General features: G+C 46.7%; 1 protein-coding gene across 1 annotated transcript; it reads right to left on the bottom strand.

Moving 5' to 3' along the window:
* Nucleotides 1-16,347: 16,347 nt before the first annotated feature.
* Nucleotides 16,348-16,908, bottom strand: LOC110297353 (MAPK-interacting and spindle-stabilizing protein-like). Its single transcript, XM_085842490.1, has one exon. The coding sequence runs from the start codon at nucleotides 16,906-16,908 to the stop codon at nucleotides 16,348-16,350; it is 561 nt and encodes a 186-aa protein (XP_085698616.1).
* Between the last annotated feature and the right edge of the window lie 3,183 nt (nucleotides 16,909-20,091).

Here is a 20,091-nt window from a genome sequence, read left to right on the forward strand (position 1 = left end):
CATCAGTGTCACCATTATTTGGGAGGAATGTATAGGGGGATGATGACAGTTCTAACAGCAAGCATGGATTTAGAGGGAAAAAAAAAAGATGATTTAGGTGTGAGTCTTAGAATTTCTATTCCTGGACAAAGCATCATGACCAAGAAGCAAGTTGGGGAGGAAAGGGTTTATTCAGCTTACACTTCCACATTGCTGTTGATCACCAAAGGAAGTCAGGACTGTAACTCAAGCTGGGCAGGAAGCAGGAACTGATGCAGAGGCCATGGAGGGATGTTTCTTACTGGCTTGCTTCCTCTGCCTTGCTCAGCTTGCTTTCTTATAGAACCCAAGACTACCAGCCCAAGGACCACCCACAATGGACCCTACCCCCTTGATCACTAATTGAGAAAATGCCTTACAGCTGGATCTCATGGAGGCATTTCCTCAACTGAAGCTCCTTTCTCTGTGATAACTATGTCAAGTTGACACACAAAACCAGCCAGTACAGTGGGTATACATGTGTGTACAGATGTGTGAACTTATATGCTCCTACTGACATCAGAAGAGAATATCTGGTATCCTCTCTCTCCATCTGTCTGAGGCAGAGTCTTCCCAGAGCCTGAGGCTTGCAGTTTCTCCACTAGACCAACAAGCTCCAGCCTGTCTGCCCTCCCCAGAGCTGGGCTTATAAGATTTAAACTCTAGTCCCCATGATTGCACAGCAAGTACATACATCTCTCTCTCTCTCTCTCTCTCTCACACACACACACACACACTGGATTATGTGAACTTGTATTTATCTGTGTGTATCTGTACACAGTAAAAACGAGTGAAAGTACCTATGGAGGTTGGAGGTGTCAGATCTTCTGGATCTGGATTACAAGCAGTTGTGAGCTGCCTTTCCACCCCCCCCCAACCCCCACCCCATTCAGAAACCCCATTCAGGGTTTCTCTGTGTAGCCCTGGCTGTCCTGGAACTAGCTCTGTAGACCAGGCTGGCCTTGAACTCAGAGATCTGCCTGCCTCTGCCTCCCAAGTGCTGGAATTAATAAAGGTGTGTGCCAACACCACTTAGCAAAACATGTATTCAAGTAATTTCTATGTTCCCCAATCTTTTTTATTTTTATTTATTTATTTCTCACTTTGTAACTCAGGCTGGCCTTGAACTCAGATCAGCCCATAATAAGCACTCTTGACTGCTGAGTCATTTGCTGCTCCAGCCCTTATATGTTTCTTTTCAGATAGGATTTTACCATGTAACCCATAACCTATGGTACTCTCAAATTCGCTATCCTGCCTCAGCCAGCCCCTCAAGCAAACATCGTGATTAATCCCCGTGATTCAAGGTCTGTTGCCTGATCACATCCCAGGCCCCTCACGCTGTGTGTGTGTGTGTGTGTGTGAGGGAGGGGGCTGATCAATGAACTCCAGGGAGTAGGATTATAAACAAATGCTACCATGCCTGACTTTATGTGGGTTCTGGGGAATCAAATTTTAGGTCCCCATGTTTATATAGCAAGCATTTTACCAACCTTTTTACCTGCCTATCCCCATTTATCTGGTAGTCTTTGAACCCACTGTGTAGCTGAAGATGACCATGAACTTACAGTGCTCCTGCCTCCACCTCTCAAGTGTTACAACTAACACATGCATACATTTTTGTAGTGGTGGGGACAGAATCTAGGATTTTGTGCATGTTAGGCAGGCACTCCACTATTGAGCTACATCCTCAGCAAGACAGCTTTCTGGGGAACACAGCCACAGTAGTTACAGTGTCAGGAAGAAGTGAGGACGGAGGGACCTAGAGGCGACAGGTAATTGCAGATGGGTGTACAGTAGGGAGGAAGAACTTAGGGGTGGTTCTCATCAGCAGTGTGATAAGTCACTTCCCATGTCTGGGCTTCCTGCTGTGTCAGAACACATGATGAGGTCCAACACCTACCTCAGCTTATCAGGCTCAAAAGCAAGTACTTTTTTTTTTTAAACCTTTCTATGTATGTGTGGTGTGCATGCATATGTGTATGTGTGTTCACATGTAGAGACGTTGGTGCATGTGTATCCTGCATGTTGAGACTTGTGAGGGTCTCTGCAGACACCAGGACCATCAGAGTAACAATCCACATGAGACAAGAAGGAAATCGGGTTCAAGCCAACTCAGCTGTAGCCAGTGTGTTCAAACTTATAGAGTCTGACCCTGAGCAGTTTATTTGAGGCATATTTTATTTGTACAATTTGAAAACAAAAGTTTACAGGTATAACACAATCTCCTGTGCACAAGGAGGCATAATTACATCGTAGCACTTCTCAAAGTACATGCCACATTCATGAAGATGGGTTTTAGAGATAAATTACATGTATTATGGGCCTAGGGGAGGATCTTATGTGGCCTTGGCCATACAGTGTTTAGCTCATGTGGGTTATCAGCCACCTCTGACCCTGCTTGGAGGAGCCCTTGGCCATAGATAAGGCAAAGATGAGGTTGGCTGTAGTGGCCTCCTGTCCTGCTTGTAGTCTGACCCTACACATAGTACAAGGATCGCTTAGGTTATTAGCACCTCCATCTCCAGCCTTCTGGGCAGAAAAGACAACCTGCATGTCTAACAGTCCTGTTTTCCCCAGCGCTATCTACGAGTGTGCTCCCTACAGAGGCCCAAGGTTGGCATTGAGTGACTTTCTTCAATCACTGTCCACCATATTTATTGAAGTAGAATCTTGCTGAACTTATACTGGCTGACTAGCCAGCTTTCTCCAGATATTTCTTGTCTCTACTTCTTGTCCATTGGGGTTACGGTCAAGCTGCCATAGCCACCCATCTTGTCTGGGGATTCTGGGGATCAGAACCCTGGCCCTCATACAAAGGTTGCAGTACTTTACCTGTTGAACCATCTTCTAACCTGTCTTGTATTTATGGACAGATCTCACTCTCTAGTACAGGCTGGGGTAAAATTCACTGTAGTCCACGTATGTTCAGGCTCACAGCAGTTCTCTGCCTCAGCTTCCTAAGTGCTAGGATAATAGCTATGAGCCAGCACAGCTGGGTAAAAACTGAAATTCTATACCCGTTAACTAGCATCCCAGTCCTCTTCCCTATCTGTAAATCCCACTATTCTAGGTACTTCCCAGAAGTGGAAAGACTTTAGTTAACTTTATTTTCCCATCAATTTATTCTTTGATAGTTTCTGACATGTATATAGTCTATCTTAAATATACCTACCCCAGGACTTCTGCAGTGCCAGCAGAAGTCAGAAGAGGGCATCAGATGCCCTGGAAGCAGAGTGGCAGGCAGGTGTGACCCTTCATGTTTCCTGCAGGAGCAGTTAAGTGCTCTTACCCACTGAGCCATCCCGTGAGCGCATCTCTCACTGAAATGGAACTCACAGGGTAGACTGGTTAGCTGGCAAGCTCCAGACATTCTCCTGCCTCCACCAACCCAAGGCTGTCATTACAGGTTTGTGTGTGCTCTTATGCCTGGGATTTAATGGGTGCTGGATATGGTACTCTGGTTATCATGCTTTCACAGCAAGTAGTTTACCACTGAGCTTCCCCTGCCTGCTAGTTGAGCTTTAATTCCTCGAAGGGCTGTTACAGGATCCCCCAGCAGCCATACCACCTTACATTTCTACCAATGTGCAAGGTGCACGTTTCCTACAGCCTCACTATAACAACCTGTGAGTTTTTGTTTTCCCTACGGTCCTGTTTTTGTCTGTTTTAAAGATTTATTTTATGTGCATGAGTGCTCTATCAGCATGGACACCTGTGTACTAGAATAGGGCATCAGATCCCATTAGAGAAGGTTGTGCGCAACCATCTCATTGCCAGGAATTGAACTCGGGCTCTCTGGGGGAGCTGCTGGGACTCTTAACTGCTGAGCCATCTCTCTCCGCCCCCCCCCCCCACTCCTGGTTTTTCTTAAGACAGAAAATCTCTCTCTCTCTCTCTCTCTCTCTCTCTCTCTCTCTCCCTCTCTCTCTCTCTGTCTCCCTCTCCCCCTCTCTCTCTCTCTCTCTCTCTCCCTCTCCCTCTCCCTCTCCCTCTCCCTCTCCCTCTCCCTCTCCCTCTCCCTCTCCCTCTCTCTCTCTCTCTCTCTCTCTGTCTCTCTGTCCCTCTCCCTCTCCCTCTCCCTCTCCCTCTCCCTCTCCCTCTCCCTCTCCCTCTCTCCCTCTCCCTCTCCCTCTCTCTCTCCCTCTCCCTCTCCCTCTCCCTCTCTCCCTCTCCCTCTCTCTCTCCCTCTCCCTCTCCCTCTCCCTCTCCCTCTCCCTCTCTCTCTCTCTCTCTCTCTCTCTCTCTCTCTGTATGTGTATACTCAGAGATGGTTCAGGCAGCCATCCCATGTACTTGGGTCCTCTGTAAGAACAGTACACAAAGCAGTACACTCTAATCCCAGCACTTGGGAGGCAGAGGCAGCCTCATCCACATAGTGACTTCTAGGCCAACCAAGACCCTGCTTCCAAAGAAAGCAAACAATAAAAACAAAACAAAAACCCCAGCATGCACTCATAACCACTGAGCCATCTCTCCACTACCACCCTTTAAAGTACTGGTTGTTATGGTTGTTTGGATGTGAAATGCCCCTCACAGGATTATGTATTTTTAACTGTGCTCACCTTGTACTGTTTGGAGGAAGGGCAGGGTGCTGGATCTTGCTGGTGGAGGTGGAGCTGGAGCCTCCTTCCTGGACCCTCTGCTTCCTGACCCACAGAGAAGTGAAGAAGTTCCCACTACCACAGATGGAGCTGCTCTGGCTACCATATCCTTCCCATTACTGTGGACTCTCTTGAAATTATGTGCCAAAATAAACCTTCCTTAAGTAGTTCCTCCTCCTCCTCCTCCTCCTCCTCCTCCTTTCTTCCTCCTCCTCTTTTAAATTTTGAGATGGAGTCTAACATAGCCCAGGCTGGTCTCACACTCACTGTGTAGTGGAGGAGTGGATGACCTTGAATGTCTGACATGTCTCCCTCCACTTCCTGGATTTTAGGCTTGTAGGTGTTCATCACCACACCTGGCTTCGCTTAAGTTGCTTCTGACAGGCATTTTGAAACAGAGATGGGAAAAGTAGTTAACAGAAATCCTAATGGATGTGTGGAGATACTTCAGTGTTTGTGTGTTTAATTTTAAAAGATTATGTATCAAAATGTTTTGCCTGCATTTATGCCTGTGTACCACATGCATGCCTGGGACCTGTGGAGTTCAGAAGAAGGCATCTGGGCCCTTGGAACTGGGACTATAGACAGTTGTAAGTCACTCCACGGATGTTAGGAATCAAACCTAGGTCCTCTTGAAGAGCACCCAGTGCTCTTAACCACTGAGCTATCTCTTCAGCCCTCATTGAAAAATGTGGTTTTGCATTCTGCTCCTCATATGCCTGTTGGCATGCTCACTGGACACTTTTTGGGGGAAGATTGTTCTTCTAATTCTTTTTTTTTTTTAAGATTTATTTATTGATTATATGTAAGTACACTGTAGCTGTCTTCAGACACTCCAGAAGAGGGAGTCAGATCTTGTTACAGATGGTTGTGAGCCACCATGTGGTTGCTGGGATTTGAACTCCGGACCTTTGGAAGAGCAGTTGGGTGCTCTTACCCACTGAGCCATCTCACCAGCCCTGTTCTTCTAATTCTTGTGGTCCTGCCTTTTACAGGTTTGTTTCTATGTTCTCCTTGGATAACTCAAAAGTCTCTCACTCAGCTGGGTTGTGGTGGTACACACCCTTAATCCCAGCACTTGGGGAGTCAGGAGGGAGGCAGAGGCAGAGGAGGTAGAGGCAGGCAGATCTCTGTTATTTGCTAGCCTGGTCTACAAAGCTAGTTCCAGGGCAGCCAGGGCTACAGAGAGAAGCCCTATTTTGAAAATCATAAATAAATAGTCTGGTTTCAGCCCCTATATGATTTTTAGTTCATGGTAGTGGTGGTGGTGGTAAACAATGGCAGGGGGGACTGGGAGGGAAGACAGCATTTGGGATATAAATAAATTGATAAAAAGAAAAGTGTGTGTGTGTCTGTGTGTGTGTGTGTACATGTACATGCTCTTGTGTGTGTATGGCAATGCACAAGCGTATATATGGAGGTTAGAGGCTAATGTTGGCTTCCTTCTGTTTCTACCCACCTTGTGGTTGAGAAGGGTCTCTCACTGATGAGCAAGTCTAGGTAGCCAGCTTGCTCTAGAGACCACATCTCTGCTAAGACTACAGACAGGCCATACCCACCCAATATTTACACAGGTGTTGTGGATTTGAATGGAACCACCTTTCTCTCTGTGTGCATGCACACGTATGTATCCCCTTGAGCTGGATCCCACTTTGGGCCTGTCTCTGGACCTTCTTTTCCTCAACTTCCTCTCCATTTCCATCCCTGTAATTCTTTCAGACAGGAACAATTATGGGTCAGAGTTGTGACTGTGGGATGGCCCCCTCTCCCTCCTTTGATGCCCTGTCTTCCTGCTGGAGGTGGGCTCTATAAGTTCCCTCTCCCTACTGTTGGACAAGTTCACTCCCTTTGAGTCCTGAGAGTCTCACCTTCAGGTCTCTGGTGCATTCTGGAAGGTTCCCCCAACCTCCTACCTCCTGAGGTTGCTTGTTTCCATTCTTTCTGTAGGCCCTCAGGGCTTCAGTCCTTTCCCCTTACCTAATACCAGATCAGGCCCCCCCTTTACTTCCCAGAACCCACCCTCCCTCCCTCCCTCCCTCCCTCTCCACTTGTGATTGCTTTCTTCTCCCTCCCAAGTGGAACTAAGGCATCCCCACTTAGGCACTTCAGCTTGTTGACCTTTTTGAGTTCTGTGGACTGTATCTTGATATTCTGTACTATCTATCTATCTATCTATTTATTTATTTATTTAACTTATATTTATTGACTAACATCCACTTATTAGTGAGTACATACCATACATGTCCTTACAGTGTACTCAGATACATAAAATAATCTTTTAAAGATTACAAATTAAAAGGGCACTAAGCGTGGTGGTGCACATCTTTAATCCCAGCACTTGGGAGGCAGAGGCAGGCGGATTTCTGAGTTCGAGGCCAGCCTGGTCTACAAAGTGAGTTCCAGGACAGCCGGAGCTACAGAGAAACCCTGTCTCGAAAAAAAAGAAAGAGAGAGAGAGAGAAAGAAAATTAAAAGGGCTAGAGATGCCTCAGCTGTGGTGCACACTCTTAGAATCTACCACTGAGGGCCTAGAGCCATGGTTCAGTGGTAGAGCATCTGCCCTGGCATCTACCAGTGAGGGGCTGAAGTGGGGCTTAATAATTACAGTTTGTTCCTAGTCCTAGATACAGCCCTCATTTTGCATACTACAGCTTATAGGGAATCATGGATCTGTGTGAGTTCAAGGCCAGTCTGGTTGGTCTACACAGTGAGTTCCAAGAGAGCCACCAGCTCTTCACTCAATGCAACCCTCACTGGACATCCCTGGGAGGCTGGGAACACAGTGGAGCATAAGGAAGAGACCAGACTCTTCAGGGCTGCAGGCAACAAGGCTGCCTTGCCAGAAAGCCGCCTTCCTGGGCTGCAAGGCTCCCTGGTGCTGTCCTTGGTGCCAAATAGTGAGACACTGTTGAGAAAAAACAACAACAACAAATCAATAAAAACAAAAGCTGAGGTTGTCTTTGCACACACAAACATACACACCCTGAACAATGCTGAAATATGGAGAGTAACCCCACTTTCAGTCCACTGTCTGAGTTAGGGTGTTACTGCTGTGAACAGACCCCATGACCAAGGCAACTCTTAGAAGGACAACATTTAATCGGGGCTGGTTAACAGGTTCAGAAGCTCAGTGCATTATCATCAAATTAGGGACATGGCAGCATCCAGGTAGGCATGGAGCAGGAGAGCTCTACATCATCATCTGAAGGCTGCTAGCAGAAGACTGACTTCCAGGCAGCAAGGATGAGGGTTTTAAAGCCCACACCCACAGTGACACACCTACTCCAACAGGGCCACACCTTTTAATAGTGCCACTCCCTTGGCTGAGCATGTACAAACCATCTCATCTACAATAGCAGTCCTTCTTTTGATGCCTCTCTAAGGTATAGGCCACTTGTCTCTGGACCTTATTGGCGGGACTCTCTATGGACCTGCACTGTGCTATATATGGTGAGTTCTCCAGGAGCAATGCCAGCCATTCTAGACTCAATTACAGACCCACATCAGCACCAAGGACAGCACCAGGGAGCCTTGCAGGCCAGGAAGAAGGCTTTCTGGCAAGGCAGTCTTGCTGCCTGCAGTCCTGAAGAGTCTGGTCTCTTCCTTATGCTCCACTGTGTTCCCAGCCTCCCAGGGATGTCCAGTGAGGGTTGCATTGAGTGAAGAGCTGGTGGCTCACAACCACTCGTAATGAGATCTGATGCTTTCTTCTGGTGTGTCTGAAGACAGCTACAGTGTACTTACATAGAATAATAAATAACTCTTTTTTTTTTTTTTTTTTTTTTTTTTAGTTTTTTCGAGACAGGGTTTCTCTGTGTAACTCTGGCTGTCCTGGAACTCACTCTGTAGACCAGGTTGGCCTTGAGCTCAGAAATCTGCAGGCCAGGAAGAAGGCTTTCTGGCAAGGCAGTCTTGCTGCCTGCAGTCCTGAAGAGTCTGGTCTCTTCCTTATGCTCCACTGTGTTCCCAGCCTCCCAGGGATGTCCAGTGAGGGTTGCATTGAGTGAAGAGCTGGTGGCTCACAACCACCCGTAATGAGATCTGATGCTTTCTTCTGGTGTGTCTGAAGACAGCTACAGTGTACTTACATAGAATAATAAATAACTCTTTTTTTTTTTTTTTTTTTTAGTTTTTTCGAGACAGGGTTTCTCTGTGTAACTCTGGCTGTCCTGGAACTCACTCTGTAGACCAGGTTGGCCTTGAGCTCAGAAATCTGCCTGCCTCTGCCTCCCAAGTGCTGGGACTAAAGGCGTGTGCCACCACCACTGCCTGGCAATAATAAATAAATCTTAAAAAAAAAAAAAAAGTAAAAGGAGGACCAGTAAGATGACAACAGACAAGAGTGGGTGAAGGCACTTGCTGCCAAGCCTGATGTGACCTAAATTCAGTTTTCTGTATCCACACGATGGAAGGTGATAACTGACTCCTGAAAGTGGTCCTCTTATGTCCGTGCATGTGTCATAGCATGCTTGTATTCATGTACATGCACTAAAGAAAGAAATACAAGCCTGGCGATGGTGGCACAGACCTTTGCAAGTGGATCTCTGTGTAGCTGACCTTTGCTGCTTTGTGGGTTCTTATTTTTCCCAACCTTTATCCCCCCAGTTTTACCCCTATCACTAGATAGGAGAGAAAGAAAGATGGGGGCGGGGGAGAGATCCCTAAATCTATTTCCTTTCCTTCTGCTTCTTCTTTGAGCACAGCCAACACCTCCACCACTACCTCCCAGGGCCCTCTGAAAAGTTCCCAGAATTCCAAACATCACACAGTCACAGATCACAAACTACATGCAGCTGGCAAAACCATGCCTCTGCTAAAGCACGAGGCAGATCATAGTCAGCTGCCGCAGTCAGTCTGAAGCAACTCCATATCCCCACATATGGGCTTAAAATGAAAACATTCTTTTAATATTTCTGTTTTTATTTATGTATTCTGTTTAATGTATGAGTCATCTGTCTGCATGGGCATCTGCATGAAAGAAGAGGGCCTCAGATCCCTTTAAAGATGGTTGTGAGCCACCATGTGGTTGCTGAAGATTGAACTCAGGACCTCTGGAAGAGCAGTCTCTTAACCACTGACCCATCTCACTAGCCACATTTCTGTGTTTTTCAAAGAAACCAAGATTCCAAAATTATTACTACATCTCTGATAGTTTGAGGCCAACCTGGTCTACAAAATGAATTCAAGGAAAACCAGGGCTACACAGAGAAACTCCATTATCACCACCTTCAAGAAAGAAAGAAAATATAAAACTGAGTTAAAGATAAAAAGAGAGTTGGATATTGTAACCACAGCATTAGGGAGGCAGGAACAGGAGGAGTTGGAGGCCAGCTTTGACTATGTAGCAACTTCAAAGCTAACATGAAACCATTTGAAACCCCATCCAAAACTGAAAAATAAAAATAAAAAAGGACTGAACATGGAGGCAGAGGCAGGATCTCTGTGGGTTTAATGGCAGCCTGGTTTACATAGGGAATTCCAGGCCATCTAGAAATAAAAAGTGAGGTCCTGTCGCAAAACAAAAACACCAAGTAAAAGAGAGATGGGGATATAGACCAGTGGTTGAGCATCTTACCCAGAGGCTATCAGTGAAGAACTTGGGGTGTATGGCTTCACAGGACAGTGCCAGCCTAGTATGCAGGAGGCCCATGGTTCAGTTGCTCATATTGCATAAGCAAACAAGCTAGAACCTTATTGTGTCTGTCCCTGTGGGCAGATCTCACTACCTAAGTGTGAGGGGGACCATTGTGACCTTTGTGGGTGATAGGATGATCTAGGCCCCAGGAAATCCTCAAGAGAATCATTGTAGACTCCACCACCTCTGTTGAATAGATGACAATAGGGCCAATTGCAACTGGGGCAAAATGTATCTTCCATCCGGTTTGTTACCCAAATACTGAGTTCCAGGCAAGGTGTTGTCTGGGAAAGCAGACCCCATACTGAGAACACCAGCTGCCTCTTAAGGTGTCACTATAAAGTTCACATCTACCTTCGATTCCATTTTCCAAGATCCACTATCTCCTGCACAGATAAATCATGTACCTAGAGGGAGAGAGTTAGGGCTGAGGATGTAGGTCAGTTGGTAGATGCCCACCTAGAAGGCACAGAATCCTTGGGAGGTGGGCACATGATGATGGTTTGAACCAAAATGCCCTCAAGGGCTCATATTTGAATTCTTGGTCTCTAGCTGGTGGAACTGTTTGGAAAGGACTAGGAGATGAGACCTTGTTGGAGGAAGTGTGTCACTAGATGTGGGTGTACTAGCTAGTTTTGTATGTCACTTGACTCAGGTTAGAGTCATCAGAGGGAAGGACCCATGATTGAAGAAATGCCTCCAATGAGAGCCAACTTTGAGACATTTTTTCAATTAGTGACCAGTGGGGGAGGGCCCAGCCCATTTTGAATGGTGCCATCTCTAGAGTGGTGGTTCCGAGTTCTGTAATGAAGCAGGCTGAGCAAGCTATGGGAAACAAGCCAGTAAGCAGGACCCCTCCGTTGCCTCTACATCAGCTTCTGCCTCTAGATTCCAGCCCTAGTTGAGTTCCTGTCTGACTTCCTCCAAAGATGGACTATGATCTAGAAGTATAAATCAAATGAACTCTTTCATCCTCAACTTTTTTGGTCATGGTCTTTCATGGCAGCAATAAACACCCTAACGAAAACAAGTTGGTACCAGGAGTGGGTTGTTGCTGTGGCAGACCTGACAGTGTTTTGGTGAAGTTTGTGGAAGTACTTTGGAACTTTGAGCTAGGAAAGCCATCAAGTGGGAGCTTGGAAGACAAGAATGTTGAGAGCAATGCAGATGATGGAGGCCTGACTTGTGAAATTTCAGAGGAAAGTTTAACGATTATTGGAAATGTTCCCTATTTTGATTTAAGATTCTGTAGTTCTGGTTAGCTGGGATTGAAAAATCAGCCATGATTAACAAGATACCAGAACTACTAAAGTGAAACCTTTATTTTATGGGAATAATTGATGCTGGCTAGCTGGAGTTAAGAATTTAGCAGTAGTAATGGCACATGCCTTTAATCTCAGCACTTGGGAGGCAGAGGCAGTCGGATTTCTGAGTTTGAGGCCAGCCTGGTCTACAGAGTGAGTTCCAGGACAGCCAGGACTACACAGAGAAACCCTGTCTCAATGCCCCCCCCACAAATTTAGCAGTAATTAATAAGAAACCAGGGAGACCCACCCATCCCCATGCCAGGCTGTCCTGGCAGGGATAGGTGACCAGAAACCTGCCCTCTATTGCATAGCAAAAACAGGCCCTAGACTCATAGAGCCCCACCTGCCACCACAGAATGCAGCACAAGTGGAAGTCATCCATAGACCAGTCTGCCACCCTGCCATAGAGGTGGGCTGTAGACACTTAGAGACCTTCTTGCCACTATAGCACATAGGTAAGGCAAAGGAGGTCACCCTTAAGCCTGCCGGCCACATGGCCCCCATGCAGTGAGAGCAATGTGCAATGTGCAAGTGTGTGCTAGACTCGTGAGAGAGAAAGAGAAAGAGAAGCAGAACAGTTTGAGCATTATGAAGAGAGGTGGAACTGGAGATGGGAGGTAGAGAGGAGTAGTCTCTTGTGACTAGCCAGTTCTACCACCTGAGGCTATGGTGAAGTTCCAGCCCTTGCTGCCACTGAAGGCCATGGCTGGGTATGTAGTCATGCAGCTGCAGGTGTCAGTGTCTATATCCATGACCTATGTTACCACTAGAGACCATGAAGACGTCCCTAGTCTGGGCAGCCATCTGGGACCACATCTGCACAACAGGGGTTGTGCAGAACTAGCACTGGTTATGTCACTCTGGAAACCTGGCCCCATATCTCACCAGTAGCAGAACTTGGGACAGGGATTCCTGCACCTCACCTGGGCAGCACAGCCAAGCTGATCGTGGTGCAGGGGTGAGGGCGAGCAGGCCTGAGGGCATGAGCTAGGGACAACTGACCTCACACCTGGTCTGACATCAGGTGGGTTGGGCTCAGGGTTGGTGCCCTTTGCCACCCCCCACCCCACACTCCCTTGATACCTGAGGGAATCTAGAGAGCTGGTCTAGGGATTTGAGAGTGGAGAGCTGGCCCTGTTCCTCACTGGCTGCGTCACTTGGGAGGGTGGGCTCTGAACTCCAGAGCACAGTGAAGCTGGCCCTGGAGGCATGGGTGCAGGTGAGCTGGCCCAGCAGACACAAAAGCAGGAGAGCTAATCCTGCCTTCTACCCATGGTGCCATTGAGAGTGCCTAGTCAGAGCAGTATTGGAGTGCTTTGGTAGTGCACAAGTCTGGTGGTGTGGATGTGGGAGAGCCAGCAGGCTGACCAGCTCAGATACCACCCCGGCCCAGGTCCAGGGCATTGAGTTAGCCTCCACAAAAATCCACATCATCTTGGAGCTGTTGGAGCGTGTGAAAGGGCCATCTTGCTGATCCAGAGCTGTAGGATCTCCATGACACAGGGTCACAACAGGACAATAGGGAGGAGTCTTGTTGAGGATCCAATATTGATAGTGTAACAGGAGCCAGAGACCTCGAACCAGACCAATGACTCATTGCAATGAACATTTTCAAGTCACGATGTGTGGACAGAGAGGGGTGCACTGTGGGACACACTGGGACACACTGCAGCTTCCATGATGAGATGTTTTCTATAATTTTGTTTTTTTTTTCAGACCCTTGTTTTCTTTATTACTACACACGGAAAACTAAGGGGGCTCTGTACTTGGTTTAGGGAAGCCTAGAATCGGGCCCAGGTAATAAAATACACAAAGAAACCATGAAATCTCGAAAATATATTTTCTTTAAAAAGCTTTCAGGCATTACACACAAAAGCAAACAATTTTACCTTAAAAATATCAATGATCACATCAGTAGCCTACTCCTAATTATAATTACTTCTTCAAGCAACATTTGTCTTTGTTTCCAAATGCAGCAACAGGTGACAAAATCTAGTTCCTTGCATTGCTTACAGTATGAACTGTCTCTCAAACCACAGTTCAGGCAGCTTAACTTAAAACGCATAGACTGTAAAATACATCAAATTTGACATTATTCAATAAATGAAAAAAATCATAATCTCAAAAAAAGTATTACAAAACCTTTTATAGAGAACATATAAAAAGTAGTGTCTACTTCATGACGTCCGAGTCTGTCAACCAGCAGAGCGGGAACAATCCTGCTACGCCGGGCACTTCAATAGTTGCACTGATGAACACTACAATCTTGGAATGACATTTGTTTTTGTTTTATTTATTTTATTTTTTTTTTGAGACTTCATTTCCCTGTATAGCCCTGGTTGCCCCGTAATTCTCTGAAGACCAGGCTGTCCTTGAACTTAAGAGATCTGACTGCCTCTGCCTTCCACATGCTGGGATCAAAGGCATGTGCCACCACACTTGGTTCTTGAAAGATATTCATTTACACACACACACACACACACACACACACACACACACACACACGTTTATTAAGCCAGCCACATAACATAACTCTAATTTCAGCACCTGGGAGACAAAGACAGGAAGATTTTTGTGAGTCCTTCAACTGTACAAAGAGCTCCAGACTAACCAGAGTTACATGGTGAGACCTCAAAAACAAAACAAAACAAAATGCCACATTTTAAAAAACACCCAAGACACTAATCACTTCTCATCTAGACAGCTGGTAGCGGTGTGCCTCACCAGGAAGGTCCTGGACACAGGGACCAGAGCTCCATCCCAGATGTGCACATGGGACACAGGGACCAGAGCTTCACCCCGGATGTGCACATGGGACAGGCTCAGTCCTCAGATGGGCTCTGCAGCTAGAAGCAAGCATGAAATCTCGATCCCATCATCCACTGTTGTTTCCACTGGCAGGATTCTGAAAGTAAGATCAGCTTTCCCCGAAAGTATCCGCTGCTCACCAGCACTAGGTTCAGTTAGGCATCTGCTTCTCTAAACACTGGAAGGATTCAAAGCCCTGTGAAACTTCCAGAGTTTGTAATCTTGGCATTTGAGAAAGCTAGCTCTAAGTCACTCAGGGTGAGGACTACGTGGCACCAGTTGATAAGTGTAGGCAACCACTGGAAATGAGGCAGTATCTTACCAGAAACAGAGTGGGGCTATCTCCAATCTACAACTTCAAAAGCTGTCTAGGTGAGGCCACACGTGAGGTGTGTCATGAGAAACGGACTGTTAACCACTACTGATAGCAAGATCAACAAAGGCAGGAGGGAGGCTTTGTAAAGAACGGAACATTGCAAAACCAAAGACTTCAACTTCACAAAAACTGTCCTTGTACACATCTCAACCATCTCTATTGTACTTATTTAAGCATTATTGTGAGGCCATGTCAACAAATTCTATAATTTGGATTCCCTTAAGACCAAATACTTATTGACAACCTGTCTTTTCAGTAGACCAGTCATGGCTTACGTTGTTTGCTCTGAAAGCTGGATTGTTCTTAGGTTAAAATAAAACCAGACCCCCCCTTGCAGATTATTTTCATCATTTTGTTACTGTTTATTCATTTTATTTTAGCTTTTCTTCATTCTTCCCTGAACCCAGAAACACCCTACACTTAAGGCAACAAGAGACATGTTCTGAAAACAAAACAAGAAAACCTGCTATCCCTTTGATTTCCACTCTTACATTCAATAATAATAAGTCCGGTAACTCCCAATTATTCAGTCGTAAAGTCCTAAACAAAACAAAACAAAACACCAAGGGTTTAATGGAAGTACTGTCCAGAGCACACCACACAGGGTGGGTTGTTAAATTCTATTAACAAGAACACCAATGACCCTACAAAGAACAACAAAACCCAACACCAGCTGATGACCGTGGCAACTGATAGTTATTGGCTTAGTTATGTAGGTAGGCAGGGCAGTGACATATGTTCCGGGGCTTCGATGCTCAGGCTGGCAGGGCAGGCTCCATATCCAAGAAGCTCCCAGGAGAGAACCAGCAATCTTTGTGGAGTCCAAAAGAAGTTGTTACTTCAGCAAAGCCTAATAGGATGGCTTTATCCAATATTGAAACCAATGAAAGAACCTCAAATATACCCTAGAGGACAAATCCTCCAGGGGGTAAGAGGAGTTCCTCTACCTACAGCTAGGGTTTCTTTTTATATTTTAGTGACATACTTGTATTAGTAAGTTTAATTCAACCATTATACCCAGTTCTACCAAAACAACAAAATGTTTCTCTCAAAACTGTGCTGAGCCCCTAGGAAAGGTTTCTTGCTCGGACTGAGCTCCAGACAAAAAATGTTGGCATCAAATGCACTCAAACCAAGTTCCTAGGCTTAATTAAGAAGGTATCGTTGATAAATCTGTTTTGACCCATGTGGTAGGAAGATCAGCGATATTTCTAGGTCACCAATCACTGCTGTCATAGCCCTGCAACCCAGCTTTTCTGTGAGGGTGAAGACTCTAGATCTGACAGAAGCTGGACCACACCAAAATGCCAGAGCCCACACCGCCAGTGCACAGCCAGGAGCCCCTGCTGGGGTTCTGGCCACATTCTCATTAAAAGGTTCTGAACACAGCAGGAAATAAATCCAGGATCGTCTTGAACCCAGTAAGTCCGGTGGAGAGGGTTTGCCATGCACATGGGACTAACTGCTCCCTGGCCTTGTTGCTTCTAAGAGAGCTGCACAGAAAACACAGGAGGTGCCAGAAATGTCCTCATTAACAACCCTGCCATTGATCTAGATGCTTAAGCGCTTGCAGGAGCTGCCTGCCAAGCTCTGCTTCCTTCACCTGGTCTGGTGCAGGAAGCGGTCCCCAGGCTCCCGGTGGCACAGTGCCCCACGGATCACATCGTGCTCCTGATATGGCCCTGGCACATTAGGATGCTGCCCCTCAATTCCTGGTGGCCAAGGTCCAGAAGAGATGGATTCCCGAGGACCTAAAGAACCGGCTGCAGCTGGATCTGTGGGTGCACCATATGGCCTAGGCATCTCTGGCATAGGCATATTTGGTGTAGCATATGGCTCTGTGGGGCCAGGGCCTGGCACTGCAGAGGCTGGATAAGGAACACCAGGTGGGGGACATGATGGTCCAGGAGGAGGAAAGGGGGGAGGGCTGGGAGGTGGTCTGGTTGGAGGCATGGAGGGATGCATTCCTGTTGGTACTAGTCCAAAATAGAGGCTGCTGCACTCCTGGGGGGCGGGGGGAGTCCAGGCGGCACTGCAGGTGGAGCACTTGGAGCCTGGCCACCCTGGAGGAGAATGGCCAACTTTTGTATTGGTCACAGTAGGCGGTTTGGCAGAGGACTCTTCAGGTAGCGCATCTGCCAACGAAAATTCATCTAACATCCCAGCAGGATTCGAATTCCTAGGCATGGCACAGTGGCAGCAGTGAGTCCAGAGAGACAGGCAATGGAGATCCACTGGAGGCCTGATGGACCCCGTGGCAGCGATGCAGCTCCTCCTGGCACCGGAAGCAATAATTTGGTTTTTTGTTTGTTTGTTTGTTTGTTTGTTTATTTGTGTGTTATTTTCTTTTGGTGAGTGGAGTTCACAAGGGTGGATGCAAGGGAATACAGAGATGAGTAGGACTGGCGTGGATGGCGTGAAACTCCAAAGAATAACAAGTAAAAGGTAAGAAGAAGGAGGAAGGAGGAGGAAGGAAGAGGAGGAGGAAGGAGGAGGAGGAGGAAGGAGGGGGGGAGGAAAGGGGAGGAGAAGAGACCAGCATTACCGAGGTGAAATCTTCTGGGAAATATTTCCTGAGAGCACAGAGAACTGTGTTTCAGAGGGAGTCATGGAATCATAGTTGGATCTCCTGGTGGCCATTGGACTTGGTAATGTGTAAGAGTGGTCCAGGTGGTACTGGTTTTGAAAGCATGAAGGGAAGGAGTCATGGACAACAACTGAGTCTTGGTATTATGAGAGGCCATTTGTGAAGATGCAGCCTCAGTGGCAGTTGAAGGCCCAGGACTGAAGGGGCCAAGCAAAGAAGTTGAGGCTTGGCACCAGGAAGAGCGCTTATGAGAGGCCGTTGGTGAACGTGCAGCCCAATTGAAGCAAGGGACCCCAATAGTTTTGGAGATGCCAGTACCATGGGATAACCACCAAGAACAGCAGCAGCAGTGGGGTGGAGCCAGCCAGAACCTAGACGCTAAGCTGTGTTTGCTGCAAAGGACAGAGCTGAAGAAGTGACCCAAGCCCTTTGGAGGAGCCCAGAAGATCATGAGTGGATTCTAGACATTGGACATTGAGTTACTTCTACTATTGGAGTTTAGTTTTGCTTGGTTCAGACTGTGATTGCGCTGTGCCCTAGTTCTTCCAATTTGAAGAAGATATTTAATTTAATGTTGATCTTTACAGGTGCCCATAGCTGAAAGACCTTGAACTTTTAGAAGAGATTTTGTATTTTTAGAGATATTGGATATTTTAAGGAGACTGAATTTTTTAAAGATTCATTTTATGTATGTGAGTACACTGTTGGTGTCTTCAGACACACCGGAAGAGGGCGTTGGATCCCGTTAGAGATGGTTGCAAGCCAAACCGCCATGTGGTTGCTGGGATTTGAACTCAGGACCTCTGGAAGAGCAATCAGTGCTCTTAACCACTGAGCCATCTCTCCAGCTTAGAAGACTGATGGAACTTTGAAAGTTATTTGTGTTTTTCATGTGAGATCTTGGGGATGAATAAGAAAGGAAAGGTTGGGCTTAGCAGTGATGTGGTTTTGTGTCAAGTTGACAGTTTTACTGCTGATTTGTGTGTGTGTGTGTGTGTGTGTGTGTGTGTGTGGCAACTTGACACAAGTTAGAGTCAGCAGAGAAGAAGGAGTCTCTATTGAGAATGGGGCATGACCCAGACCATGGTAGGGGGTGCCATCCCTAGGCTGGTGGTCTTGGGATCTATAAGAAACCAGATTGAGCAAGCCATGGGACGCAAGCCAGAAAGCAGCACCCCTCCATGGTTTCTGCATCAGCTCCTGCCTCCAGGATCTTACCCTATTTGGGTTCCGTCCTGACATCCTTTCAGTGATGGAAGTGTAAGCTGAATAAACCCTTTCCTCCTTTATGTTTCATGGCAGGAATAGAAGCTCTAGCTAAGATGGTGACTCTGAGATTTCAAAAGCACGTGTCATTCCCAGTTAGCACCTCTCTCTTTCTCCCTCTCCCTCCCCCTCCCCCTCCCCCTCTCCCTCTTCCTCCCCCCTCTCATGTTTGTAGGTCAGTATATAGGATATAAGCTCTCAGCTACTGCTCCAGTTCCATGCCTGCCTGCTTCCATACTCTTCACCATGATGGTCCTGGACTCACCCTCTGTCGTGTAAGTTCCAGTAAACTCTCTTCTGAGTTGCCTTAGTCACGGTGTCTTATCACAGGACTAGAAACGTAACTAAAACAGGGCAGAAGGATCAGGAATTCAAGGTCATCCTCAGTGAGTTGTCTCTCTTCAGTAGAGTGTTTGACTAGTGTGTGAGAGGCCTCAGGGTCCAAGCCTAGTACCAGGAAACCAAAAGGAGAATGCTATAGGGATCTCCATCTGTAAGCTGCAGCCAGTCCCCTGAGTATCATGGCAGCACTGGTCTGTTCCCTGGGTTTACTATTTAGGATGGATGGGAAGTCCTCCTGCTATAGATTGAGAAGGCCGAAATGTCTACTAACTTATGAGCATAACCCTTTCACCCACATGTACAAGAACAAAGGCAAGAAACACATGGGGCTTCTGTCCCAGCTGAGGGACAGCCTTAGCTACAGTCATCCTTGTGTACTTATCATTATTAGAAAGTGAAATGTCACTCAGCAATTAAAAACAATGGATTTATGAAATTCTTGGACAAATATGGAGGTACCTGGAGGATATCATCCTTAGTGAGGTAACCCAGTCACAAAAGAAGTCATTAGATATGCACTCACTGATAAGTGGATATTAGCCCAGAAACATAGAACACCCAAGATACAATTTGCAAAACACAAGAAAATCAAGAAGAGGGAAGACCAATGGGTGGATACATCATTCCTCCTTAGAATAGGGAACAAAATACCCAGGTAAGGAGTTACAGACAAAGTTTGGAACTAAGATGAAAAGATGGACTATCCAGAGACTACCCCACTCGGGGATCCATCCCATAATCAGCCACCAAACCCAGACACTATTGCACAATGCCAGAAAGATTTTGCTGAAGGGACCCTGTTATAGCTGTCTTGTATGAGGCTATGCCAGTGCCTGGCAAATACAGAAGTGGATGCTCACAGTCATCTATAAGATGGAACACAGGGCCCCCAGTGGAGAAGCTAGAGAAAGCACCCAAGGAGCTGAAGGGGTCTGCAACCCTATAGGTGGAACAACAATATGAACTAACCAGTACCTCCAGAGCTTGTGTCTCTAGCTGCATATGTAGCAGAAGATGGCCTAGTTGGCCATCACTGGGAAGAGAGGCCCCTTGGTATTGCAAACTTTATATGCCCCAGTACAGGGAAATGCCAAGGCCAAGAAGTGGGAGTGGGTGGGTAGGGAAGCAGGGCGGAGGGAGGGTATAGG

The sequence above is a fragment of the Mus caroli genome, unplaced genomic scaffold, assembly GCF_978045245.1.
Source record: "Mus caroli unplaced genomic scaffold, Mus_caroli_1 scaffold_8, whole genome shotgun sequence".
NCBI classification, from domain to species: domain Eukaryota; kingdom Metazoa; phylum Chordata; class Mammalia; order Rodentia; family Muridae; genus Mus; species Mus caroli.

Bases quoted from the DNA above. Each gene is read 5' to 3' on its own strand.
- LOC110297353 (XM_085842490.1), bottom strand. From the start codon at position 16,908: ATGTTAGATGAATTTTCGTTGGCAGATGCGCTACCTGAAGAGTCCTCT.